The sequence below is a fragment of the Scyliorhinus torazame genome, chromosome 6 (genome assembly GCF_047496885.1).
Source record: "Scyliorhinus torazame isolate Kashiwa2021f chromosome 6, sScyTor2.1, whole genome shotgun sequence".
Taxonomy (NCBI): domain Eukaryota; kingdom Metazoa; phylum Chordata; class Chondrichthyes; order Carcharhiniformes; family Scyliorhinidae; genus Scyliorhinus; species Scyliorhinus torazame.
The window spans coordinates 40,599,821-40,612,747 of record NC_092712.1 but is presented as its reverse complement, the minus strand read 5'-3'; the positions used below and the strand labels follow the sequence as shown (position 1 = coordinate 40,612,747).

The following is a 12,927-nucleotide window of genomic DNA, read 5'->3' as shown; positions in this document are numbered from 1 at the left end:
TTGTGTGTTTTTTAGTCACATTGTGTGTACCATTTTCTGCACTAAAGTCTAAGAGAGCAAGAATGATTGGAAAGTGAGCCTCATTTCAGAGAGTTGAGAGATATGGTGTACAATCACTCAAATGCCAGTGAGGATAATACTGAATGCTTCATATTCTCACCTCTTTTCATTGACTTGTCAGAAGATGCGCTCTTTGGTATAAAATGACTTGTCAAACGTTGTTCATTCCTGACTTGATGACCACCAATTCATTGAGAATATGTATTGAAGCTTGCAATCATTGTAAGGCTGACAATCTCACCTGCTTCTCCACCGCACTCTCTTTGCCATCTTGTATCCTGGGGTCGCACGCGAGGTGGCACACGCTGTGACCACACCCCGATCCCTTCATAGCCTGGCTAACACTGTTCATTTCCAAATGTCTGACCAGGTACACTTTCACTGGAATTTACACTTTTGAATCACTGATAAAAATATTGGCCAGAGGATTCTGCATTGATGGATTCACCTTCCTTCGAGATCCATGGAATTGGTTGGATTTCAGCGTTGTTTTAATGGCGTAAGTATAAAATAAACCTGGCTTCATTTCAAGATCAACAATTTGCTTTTCTATCTCTTCCTGTGTTTCAAGCCCTCATTAGGAAATATCGTCTTGACTGGTGCATTTAATGTTCTAATAATGCTCTCTGTCTGTTCCTCCATCTTCTCTTCTGTCTCTTTTTTGCTGAAATTTGAACTTTCCCCTCTTCTTAAACTAAGCTTTCCCCTTTGCCACTTTCAATAGCTTGGGTTTGTTTCTTCACTGATAATCCACCAGAGAATTAAACATTTGTCACTGTTTGAAATCATGTTGTAACAGAGTAATTGTAGTATTAAGATGGGCACAGTGAGAAGTCTTACAGCACCAGGTTAAAGTCCAACAGGTTTATGTGGAATCACTAGCTTTCGGAGCACTGCTCCTTCCTCAGGTGAGTGGCCTGGTGAAGGAGCTGCGCTCCGGAAGCTAGCGATTCTCAACATTGTTCCTCAATCCTCGCTTTTTGGATTTTGATTTTTTTTTTGGTACCAAGAAGGGCATTTATTTTATTCTCTGATGGGATGGGCGTCGCTGACTGGGCCGGCATTTATTGCCCGCCCCTAATTGCCCTTGAACTGAGTGGCTTACTTGCTAGGCCATTGCAGCAGGCAGTTCAGAGTCAGCCATCTTGCTGTGGGTCTAGAGTCACATGTAGGCCAGACCAGGTAAGGACGGCAGATTTCCTTCCTTACAAAATCTCAATGATCTCATGATGTATCAGAAATGGTACACAGATGATTATGAAATGTTTTCCTTCAGTTACAAACTGAACACGGTGCAACATTCAGAAACTCGTCAACGTCCCACAGCCGAGCCGTAGTTGCAATTCAGGGAAACTTCATAAACACACTGTAGCGCACAAAGACTCACGAGAGACGAATAGAGATGAAGTCGATGAGGCTTTATTAAGTGTGACTTGTTCCCCGCAGTTCAGTAGCAGACTGGCCTGCGGGGGAGAACTCCTGGTTCTGCGGAGCTAGAGGTCAACAGCCAACCAGAACCCGGGATCTGTCAGCCAATGACATCACGGCTTCACAGTCCCACATGACCCCTAATGCATACTACCACACACACAAAGGCAAGGATCTGATGAGGCTGTTGGGTAAAGAGGAGTAAGGAGAAGGGCGGCACGGTAGCACAATAATTAGCACTGCTGCCTCACGGCGCCGAGGACCCGGGTTCGATCCTGGCCCCGGATCACTGTCCGTGTGGAGTTTGCACATTCTCCCCCTGTCTGCGTGGGCTTCACCCCCACAACCCAAAAGATGTGCAGGGTAGGTGGATTGGCCACGCTAAATTGCCCCTTGATTGGAATTATTTTTTTAAAAAGAGGGGTAAGGAGGAGGCTCATGTGGGGCATGGACCTGTTGGGCTGAAGGGCCTGTTTCAGTGCTGAAAATACTTTGCAAGACTAGCATCGGGGGGAAAAAGTGGGAAATAAACTGTCATTTGAAATCATTGTGGTTTGATCCTACAGTTACATAACAGAATTCATACAGCTCGGCAATGTTTCAGCTCTTCGAACTTTCAGAGTATTGAGAGCGTTGAAAACGATTTCAGTCATCCCAGGTAAGAATCTCTGCGGAGCTAGCTGTAAAATATCAGTGGTGTCCATGGCCGTTCCTCACTCTCTCCTTCCTGACTGCTCCTGCCACAGCTGTGGAGGATGTCCCATTGTTGTCCATGTGGGCCTCTTGCTTATTGCAGATTTGTGACTGAATTTGCTGAACTGGGGTATGTCAGAATGTTTAAAAGTATTTTCAAGTGCTGAAGACTATTTTGATCATTCCAGGTGAGATGTTGAGCACAAAGGGCTGCACTCTACTGACAGGTCTAAATGGGACGACTGTTCGGCAATACAACATCTCCTTGGAATAATAGTTTAGATATCAACTTATTGAGCCATGGATTTAAGTGATTTTCCGTGGCCTGGATTCTCCCAAAATGGGACTATGCCCTCACGCCTGCGTACAAACGCGGGAGCTTTACTCCAGAGATTCCTGGAAAAAAGATCAGCTAATTCAGTGCCCTGCAGGAGGCTAGCAGGGACCCGGAGTGATTCACGCACCCTTAGCTGTGAATATCTATAGCCCCCGCACTTCCGATTCGGAGTCCGCGCATGCGCAGGGCGGCGGCCTCCAGCGGCCACGTCGAGCACCATGGCGGACCCGGACCGCGGATCCACACACAAAAATTAGACCACGATGATTGGCCGCGGACACGAACATCGAACCGTGCGGATGTAACGACCGGCCGCCTATAAGGTCCCCCCAAGGTGTCTGATCTCCCCGTCCCCCCACCAGGGCAGCCGCTGACTGAATCCGCAGCGGCCACGCCAGTATCCCGACCGGCAATGGCAGGTTAGTTCCACGCCGCGGGGAGGTCGGGAGTGGAGAGTCACTGGGCGGGCTTCTGTCAATGGGCCCCGGAGAATTGACGAACTGGCGGCGAGCCGATTTTGGCGTGAAAGTGGGTTCTCCACCCCTGAGCCAAACGCGAATTCAGCGCGGGGTTGCGGAGAATCCAGCCTCTTGTCTATGTACGGGTGGCATGTTAGCACAGTGGTTAGCACTGCTGCCTCACAGCACCAGGGACCCAGGTTCGATTCCGGTCTCGGGTGACTGTCTGTGTGGAGTTTGCATGTTCTCCCTGTGTCTACGTGGATTTCCTCTGGGTACTCCAGTTTCCTCCCACAGTCCAATGGTTTTTGCAGGTCAGGTGGAGTGCAAATGCTAAATTCCCCCTTAGTGTCCAAAAGGTAAGGTGGGGTACGGGGATAGGGTGAAGGTGTGGGCCTAGGTAGGGTACTCTTTCCAAGGTCGATGCAGACTTGATAGGCCGAATGGCCTCCTTCTGCACTGTAGGGATTCTCTGATTCCAATTACTGTTTTTATCTTGTTAACGAAACAGGATTTTTGTCATTTTCAATGGTGCGTTCCTTTGTCTAATCCTTGGACAATTAATATAGTAATGAAATAACCAGTGTTTCTGGTAGCAGTAACATAGCTTGGTAGGGAGGAGTATGTTCCCAATGTTATTTATGCATGAAAAAGGAAGATGGTTCTGGTTATTAGAGGTCAGTCATCTCAGTCTTGGGACATCATTGCAGGAGTTCCTCAGGCTAGTGTCCAAGGCCCAACAACCACCTTCAGCTGCTTCATCAATGACCTTCCTTCCAACATGGGGTCAGATGTGGGGATGTTCACTGATGATTGCACAATGTTCCCCACCATTTGCGACTCCTCACACACTGAAGCAGTCCACGTGCAAATGCAGCAAAAACTAGACTAGTATGTAGGCTTGGGCTGACAAGTGGCAAGTTATGTTCGTGCCAGGCAATGACCATTTCTAGTTAGAGAGACTCAAACTATCGCCCCATGACATTCAATGGCATTACCATCAGTAAATCCACCATTACCAACATCCTGGGGGTTACCATTGACCAAACGCTGAACTGTACCAGCCTTATAAATACTGTGACTCCAAGAGTCGGTCAGAGGCTTGGAATCCTGCGACGAGTAACTCACCTCCTGACACTCGAAAACCTGTCCAGCAGCTATAAGGCACAAGTCAGGAGTGTGATGGAATACTCCCCACTTGCTTGAATGAGTGCACCACCAACACATTGAAGAAGCTCGATACCATCCAGGACAAAACGGATCTTTTGATTGGCACCCCTTCCAGAAACATTCACTCCCTCCACTAGCGATGCACAATAGCAGCAGTATGTACCATCTACAACTGTGGTTTTCAAACATTCTTCCCGGGACCCACTTTTGCCGACCTTTGCGATCCTTGCTGGCTGACCTTCCCGACCTATGCGAGCAAACCTTCGTGAGCCTGTTCGATCCTCACAATCTCACTTGGTTTGTCATTCAATGTTAAATTTCTGCTAAAGACTTCCGCTGATAATTTAATTTCTCACTGCATGCTTTTAAAAAGACAAACGTAGAGGTTTTTCCTTGTCATTGCCATGCCTTTCAAGTTTTGAAGGTTTTGAACTTTCATTTGCCAGTACTTCCCTACATATAACATGCATGGGCTTTGTATCCTAATTTCCACTGGCAAAATTAACAAAGCCATACCTCAAGAAATAGTATTTATTTATACTGTTTTGTTCCCGATTTCAGTTTCTTTTTATTTAAGTTGTTCACCAGAGGCTCTGGGGCTCTGTATACAGCTCACACCAGCACTGCTTAGTCCTGCCATGGACTCTCCTGTGAAGCTCTCTCCAGCAGAATCAATTCTGAATCAATTCCATCTTCAGTTCTTCTCACAGTCCTGTTGCTTGCTTGCTGGCAGCTACAAAATGGAGGAATCTCTCCCCTGTGATTTTGTGGCCAACGCACAGAAAAAAGCACAGGGCATGTGACGTCGGTGTCCGTGCCAGGCACGTGATCTGCTCTGCTGCCACTTCTTAAAAGCCAGTCGTGGCCAGCATTCTGAAAAGCCTGTTGTGGCCTTTGGGCGCAAATCCCGTGGTTAGGAATGCCACAACCGATCGCTCCGTGACCCTTCCAACACCTGCCCGCCATCCACCCACGAGTCATGACCCTGAGTTTGAAAACCCCTGATCTACAAGATGCACTGCAGGAACTCACCAAGGATCCTTCCAAACTCACAGTCACTCCCCTCTAGAAGGACAAAGGCAGCAGGTACCTGGGAACACCACCACCTGGAAGTTCCCCTCCAAGTCACTGAACATTCTGACTTGGAAATATTTTGGCCATTCCTTCACTGTCGCTGGGTCGAAATCCTGGAACTCCCTCCCTAACAGCACAGTGGGTGTACCTACGCCACATGGATTGCAACGGTTCAAGAAGGCAGCTCACTGCCACCTTCTCAAGGGCAAGTAGGGCTGGGCAACAAATGCTGGGTGTCACGGTGGTTGGCGCTGCTGTCTCGCAATGCCAGGGACCCGGGTTCAGTTCCGGGCTTGGGTGACTGTCTGTGTGGACTTTGCACGTTCTCACGTGTCTGAGGACATTTCTTCCGGTTTTCTCCCAAAGATGTTCTGGTTAAGTGGATTGGTTTGGCCACGCTAGGTTGTCCCTAAATGTCCAGGGGTGTATAGGTTATGTTTCAGGGACAGGGTGGGGAGGGAGGGTGGTCCCAGGTAGGGTACTCTTTCAGAAGGTCGGTGCAGATGTGATGGGTTGAATAGGCTCCTTCTGCACTGCAGGAATTCTATGGTTCTAGCCAGCGAAGCCCACATCCCATAAAAATGAATTTTAAGAAAACAAATGGACTGGAGACCTCCAGTACCCAGCTGAAGATCAAGGATTTGCATTTCAATCCTCAGTCACTGAATATTTCCCGTCTTCTTTCAATCTACTGTGGTTTGAGTAGTTTTGGGGACTAAATCAGGGGCCTGAAGAGCATTCTAATCTACGACAGAGTAGACTAATGCACTATGGGCCTAGCTGTTTGAGGACACAAATGAGCTCATCCCTCAATGCTCGTTGTGTTGCTGAAGGCCTCCTTCTACACTGTACTGATTCTGTCAATTGTACACAATTATATCGCCGCAAGTAAAGAATGGTCAGCTCATCCACAAGGAAAATCTTATCTAAGTGAGACTCACCTTGCAATGATCTGTTCTGGCCCTGTGTACATCTAGGATTTTAAGTGTAACTGGAAACACAAGGACATTTTACACTGCCAGACATGGTCACAAAAAGCTGAACGTCTTAGTAGCTTTCCAACTCTCTTGGGGATCGCAGGACAATAATGGATGAGGACGATCATCAGTGTGAAGACCAGTGCTTTTCTGACATATGCAAATTGATTGGATATTCAAATACAGTGCAAAATACCAAAATTTGCCAGTGACTGTAAAGTTGGAGGTGAGACGGACAGTGAAGTTGATATCACTCAACAGGACATGGACTAGCAGAATGGGCGGACAAATGGCAGATGGAATGTAATACAGAGGTAAATGTGAGGTAATGCACTTGGCAGAAGGGATAGAGAGAGACGTAGGGCGCTATTCTCCCTCCCCACGCCGGGTGGAAGAATCGCCGGGGCGCTGCGCGAATCGCGCCACGCCACCCCGACCCCCACACGCGATTCTCCCACCCCCCGGAAACCAGCGGCACGCGATTCACACCGGGCCGCTCGAAGAACCGGCGAGCGGCGATTCTCCGGCCTGAACGACAGGCTCCCGATGGCGCCGTCCACCCCTGGTCGCTGCTGGCAGGAATTCTGCGGGAACGCCGGGGGGGGCGGCCTGTGGGGGGGGGGAAGGGGTCTCCTTCACCGGGGTGGCCTCCGATGGATTCTGGCCCTCGATCAGGGCCCACCGATCGGCAGGCAGGCCCCTTCCCCCCCCCCCCGCAGGCCTACCTCCTTCCGCGCATGGCCCCAGAACACCGTCGCCATGTTGGTGAGGGGCCGGCGTGCATAAGACGTTCCCCGCGCATGCGCAGGTTGGTGCGGCGTCCATTTGGCACCATGTAAGGACGCTGGAGCAGCGAGAACCGCTCCAGCGCCAGGGGGCCAGAATAGGTCGTGCTCGGGCCCTGTTCGCCCCGTCGTGAAACGCGATGGCGTTCACGACGGCACGAACACTTGGCCTCCATATCGGAGAATCGCCCCCAATATAGATTTAATGACACAGTCTTAAACTGTGTGCAAGGCAGGAGCATCTTGGGGGATTAATGTACATAGTTCTTTGAAGGTGGCAGGACACACTGAGAAAGTACTTTACAAAGCAATTAGGACTTCATAAATAAAGATCATTGAGTACAAAAGCAGAAAGGTTATGTTGAATATTTAAAAAACTCTGGTTAGGCCTCAACTAGAGTACTGCATCCACTTCAGGTCACCGCATTGTAGGAAGGATGCCAGGGTCTTTGAATGGGCGCTGAGGAGGTTTACAAGACAGGTTCCAGGAATGAGTAATTTTGACTACAAGACTAAACAGGAACATTTCATTGACTTTGTTTCCTGTTTACATCCTTCCCTCACCCTTTTCTTGTTGATCTCTGACTCTTTTGGTCCTATCCTTGACTTCTTGGGCGGGGTTCTCCGGCCCCCCCCCCCCGCCAGGCTGGAGAATCGCCGGGGTGGGCGGCGTGAACCCCACCCCGCCGTCCAGACGCCGGCTGCCGGATTGTCCGGCGCCGGTTTTTCGGCGGGGGTGGGAATCGCGCCGCGCAGTCAGGGGCCGTTGGCAGCAGCCCACCCACCGATTCTCCGGCCTGCGATGGGCCGTGTGGCCGCCCGTTTTTGGCGGATCCCGCTGGCGTGAAATACACCAGGTCCTGGCTCTGCGGACGGCCTGCGGAGTCCTCGGGGGGGGACTGCGGGGGGATCCGGCCTCGGGGGGGGGGACCCGGGGTGGGGTGCCCCCACGGTGTCCTGGACAGCGATCGGGGCCCACCGATCCACGGGCGGGCCTGTGCCGTGGGGCCACTCTTTCCCTCCGCGCCGGCCGCTGTAACGGTCCGCCATGGCTGGCGTGGAGAAGAACCCCTCCATGCGCATGCGCTGGGATGACGCCAGCACACGCTGGCGCTCCCGCGCATGCGCCAACTCGGGCCGGCCGGCGGAGACACGTCGGCGCCGACTGCCGCGGTACCAACCCCGCCGCCGCCGGCCTAGCCCCTGAAGATGTGGAGGATTCCACACCTTCCGGGCAGCCCGATGCCGGAGTGGTTCACGCCACTCCTCGCCGCCGGTACGGCCTACCCCGCCGGTTAGGGGAGAATCCCGACCAAGGTTGTTTCCATTTCTGGAGATAGGCTATCGGCTAGTATTTTCTACAAGTCAACAGACCCACACAGCAACCTCAGCTACACTGCTTAATACCCCATTTTATCTAAGGATTTAATTACATTCTCCCATTTCCTCCATCACATACTAACACCTTTGATTGGTCTTCCTTTTTCTTCAACCAAGGTTTGCCCCTCCACCCCCATTCCCCCAGCAGGGTCCTCGACCATGTCTGATCAATTTTATGCATTTCTGCTTCTCACCCCTCCCCCTCCCTATCAAAACCACAATAGAGTCCTGCTCGTCCCCACCTTGCACCCCACCAGCTGAATGATATATATCGTGATAACGTGTTAATTGCATGCGATCTTGCCCTCTCACCCACGCATGTCTCCTCACCAGTACCTTACTTCATGTACACTGACTCATTTGTAAACATCTAAGGGGTGGAAATGCTTTTCTAATAGAAGGAAATGGGTCACTGTCTGAGTTTGCCTGCAAACGTTTTGCAGTCTGACAGTTCTCATTGCCCCAATTTGGTTAACAATGAAGAGAAACAGGAGCTCTCACTCTTTATTCAAAAGAGGAACATTCAGCCCTGAAGTTTCTTACACCTATATAAACCTGTGCTTTCACACACGATATCACAAGTTAATTAATAAATATATTAAGTTACTTGAAACCCCACTGCCCTGGACACTGATATGTCACTGGCATACAAAGGTTTGAAGCGTTGGTTTGAAGTTCCTCTCCCTGATGCTTTAGCAATTGCACAAACTCAATTACAATAAATTGGTCTTCTTCTCCACCACTTCCGCACGAATAACAAAGGGAAGACCATGTTCATTATTCATATAAAACCATCCCATGGCCCCAGTTTAGTGTGGTGTTTACTCTCTGTCTTTATTTCATATGAAATGAAAATCGCTTATTGTCACAAGTAGGCTTCAAATGAAGTTACTGTGAAAAGCCCCTAGTCGCCACATTCTGGCGCCTGTTCGGGGAGGCTGTTACGGGAACACAAACATACAATGAAATATTGGAACTATTGGTGTAAAGGTTAACTCGGCAATCACAGGCCAGTAGGATTAACCTCATTGGCTGGGAAGCTTTAAAACAATATTCCAGGAAAAATTAACAGCCACTTGGCAAAGTACAGATTAATTCAGGAAAGCCATCACAGATTTGCTAAAGGCAAACCTTGTTTAACTAACCTGACTGAGGTTTTTGAAGATGTAATAGAGAAGGTCGATAAGGGTAATGTGGTCGATGTGCAGTGCATGGACTTCCAAAAGGCATTTGATAGAGTGTCATATAATACTCTTGTCGGCAAAGTTGTTTCCCATGGAATAAAAGGGACAGTGGCAGCATGGATATAAATCTGGCTGACAGAAAAGAAACAGTAATGGTGAATACTATTTTTAGACTGCAAGAAGGTGTATACTGCAGTCCCCCTCAACTAGAACCATTGCATTTTGATATAAACAGCAATTTCAAAATTTTCCGTTAATACCAAACTGTGAAGTATTGTGAACTGTGAGGACGATAGTGATAGACTTCAAGAGGACATAGACATTTAGTGGAATGGGCAGACAGGCTGCAGGTTAAATTTAGTCCATAGAAGAATGTGATACATTTTGGCAAGAAGAGTGAGCAAAGATAAAATAAAGGGTAAAATTCAAAAGGAGGTGCAGGGGGAACCTAGGGATATATAAAGATAGCATGGCAGGTTGAAAAAGTGGTTGAAAACATGGATGAGGTTCTGGGCTTGATTAAATAGAGGCATTGAGGACAGAGGCAAGTTTTGAACACTGATTTGGGGGCTAAACTAGCTGGAACCACACTTTAGGAAGGATGCCAATTCTTTAGAGAAGGTGACAAAAACGTTTAGAAATTTCGAAGGGTGAGTGACTTTATTTCTAAGGGTGAGTGACTACAATTATGTTGAGCTAGGGTTGTTCTCTGAAATGAAAAGAAGTCAGGGGGTATTTGATAGGGATGTTCCGAATCATGGACGATCAGGACAGATTAGATACAGAGAAATTATTCCCATTGATGGAAGGGAGAGCCAAAGGACCCAAATTTAAGGCATTTGGCAAGCGAAGCAATGAGTTTCTTTTGTGCAGCGAGAGGTTAGGGTCTGGAATGCACGACCAGAAACAGGTTCAGTTGTGGCTTTTGAAAGAGAATTGGATAAGCACTTGAAGTGAAAATATTTTCAGGACTATGGGGCAAAGATAGAGGTGCGGAACTAAAAGGGTCACTCTTAATCTGACACTAAAATAGGTGGGATAGTAAATTGCAATGAGAAAATAAGAAATTTACAAATGGATATGGATAGAGTAGGCGAGTGGACCAAAATGTGGCAGATGGAGTTTAACGTGGATAAGTGTGAGGTTATCCATTTTGGTCAGAGAAATTGAGAGAAACTTCAGAGTGCTTCAGTGCAGAGGGATCTGGGTGTCCTGGTGCATGAAGCACAGAAAATGAGTATGCAGGTACGGAAGGCAAATGGCATTTTGCCATTTATAGCTAAAGGAGTATAAAAGTAGGGAAGTGTTGCTGCAACTGTACAAGGCATTGGTAAGACTGCACCCTGAGTCCTGTCAACAGTTTTGGCCCCTTTATTTGAGGACGGATGTAGTTGCATTAGAGGCAACTACAGAAATGAGAGGTTTGACCCAGAAATGAGGGGTTTGTTTGTCTTATGAAAAGAGAGATTGCGCAGTTTAGGCCTTTACTCTCTCGAGTTTAGAAGAATGAGAGGAGATCTAATTGAGGTATATAAGATGATAACAGGTATTGACAAAGTAGACATAGAGCGGATACTTCCTCTTGATGGGCAACATGGAATGAGCGGTCATGGTTTTAGGATAAAGGGTAGCAGGTTTAAAATAGAGATGAGAAGAAATTACTTCTCTCAAAGGGTTGTGAACCTGTAGTATTCACAATCCCAGAGTGCAGTGGATGCTGGAACATAGAATAAATTTAAGAAGGAGAGAGACACATTTTTAATTTGTAATGGGTTGAAGGAGGGCAGCACGGAGGCGCAGTGGTTAGCACTGCTGCCTCACGGTGCTGAGAGGTTCGATCCCGGCTCTGGGTCACTATCCGTGTGGAGTTTGCATATTCTCCTCATGTTTGTGTGGGTTTTGCCCCCATAACCCAAAGATGTGCAGGGTAGGTGGATTGGCCATGCTAAATTGCCCCTTAATTGGAAAAAATGAATTGGGCACTCTAAATTTATTTTAAAAAGTAATGGGTTGAAGGGTTATGGAGGACGGGCAGGAAAGTGGAGTTGAGGCCGAGAGGAGATCAGCCATGGTCATATTGGCGGAGCGGACCCAATGGGCTGAATTGCCTACTACTGCTCCTAGGTATGTTTTTATGAGAGCTGGAAAGGACATGGCGGCCGAGTGACCTCTTTCTGTACTGTAATCATTCTATGATTCTGTAATGGCTCCCTTGTGTTTCAAGTTCAGTAATAAATACCCAGTTCCCCTCGCTCTCTCACTCACATGGAAATAGGTTGTGACATTGTAAAAACGTAAAATAGTTTGTGTCATTGTACAAAAGTATAAAATGAGCGATAGGAAGTCAGTAGCACATTTTACATTTTTCCCCATCTACCTGTTTTAGCCTGTCGCACAAATTCAAGAACTATCCCATAGCATCACAATAGACAGCTCCCTCAATAATCATCTGGAGGGACATTTGAATTAGGTAGACCTTCTTTGTGAAATAGGACCCAATTTCAAATTTAGGGATACATATTTACAAAATTTCTCCAACCATTTTTCACAAATGCTGGTTTCCTCCCTTGCTAGGATCTCTTGAGAGCGACTCTCTAAAGCAGATCTGTCTAGGAGAGAAGACCAAACTGTTCAGAAGCTTGGGCGAGATTCTCCGACCCCCCGCCGGGTCGGAGAATCGCCGGGGGCTGGCGTGAATCCCGCCCCCGCCGGTTGCCGAAGTCTCCGGCACCGGATATTCGTCGGGGGCGGGAATCGCGCCGCGCCGGTTGCCGGGCCCCCCCGCGCGATTCTCCGGCCCGATAATTTGTGCTGATTGATTTAATTTATAAATAGCCATTCTGTCCAGCCACTCGTTAAATTAAAGGCAGTTCGGCTCCCATATTATATTGAGTGATTATGAGGGAGAGGTGAGGGCTAACAGCATCATAATTATAGTCTAGCAAGAGATTGCAGCAGTTTCTAAATCTGCAGCTTGAACCTAAGTTGACTCATAACACTGTGACAGAGGCAGAAATGTGTTGCTATGGAGCGTTACTGGTGTCGGAACTGGCAGCTCCCCTCCCCTTAGAATGACGGGAAAATTGCCGTGGTTTGCACCACAATGATTTAATGCTTTTCCCCTTGTGCCTTCCATCTTCAGGATCATCCATCTCCTGCTTTCATGATTGTAAATGCTGAATGATTATTACATAGGAGGTCGTCACTCAATCCCCTTGGCCAGTTACCCCTTTCGATTAGATGGCAGCTGACCTGTATCTTACCTCAATGTCTCTGCTTTTGTTTCATATCCCTTGACTGTGTCACTATCGACCTTCATCCTGAAAATATCAATTGACCCCCAGCATTCTCAGCCTTTTAGCGCTCCAGATTCCCTCTATC

The 12,927-nt window shown here is 48.1% G+C and overlaps 1 protein-coding gene across 1 annotated transcript in view; it reads left to right on the top strand.

Moving 5' to 3' along the window:
* Positions 1-12,927, top strand: part of LOC140425680 (sodium channel protein type 1 subunit alpha-like) — a 580,672-nt gene that overhangs the window by 321,097 nt on the left and 246,648 nt on the right. The window contains exons 6-7 of the mRNA XM_072510176.1: positions 431-559; positions 2,055-2,146. Coding sequence (XP_072366277.1) covers positions 431-559; positions 2,055-2,146 — 221 coding nt within the window. The remainder of the gene's footprint in view (positions 1-430; positions 560-2,054; positions 2,147-12,927) is intronic.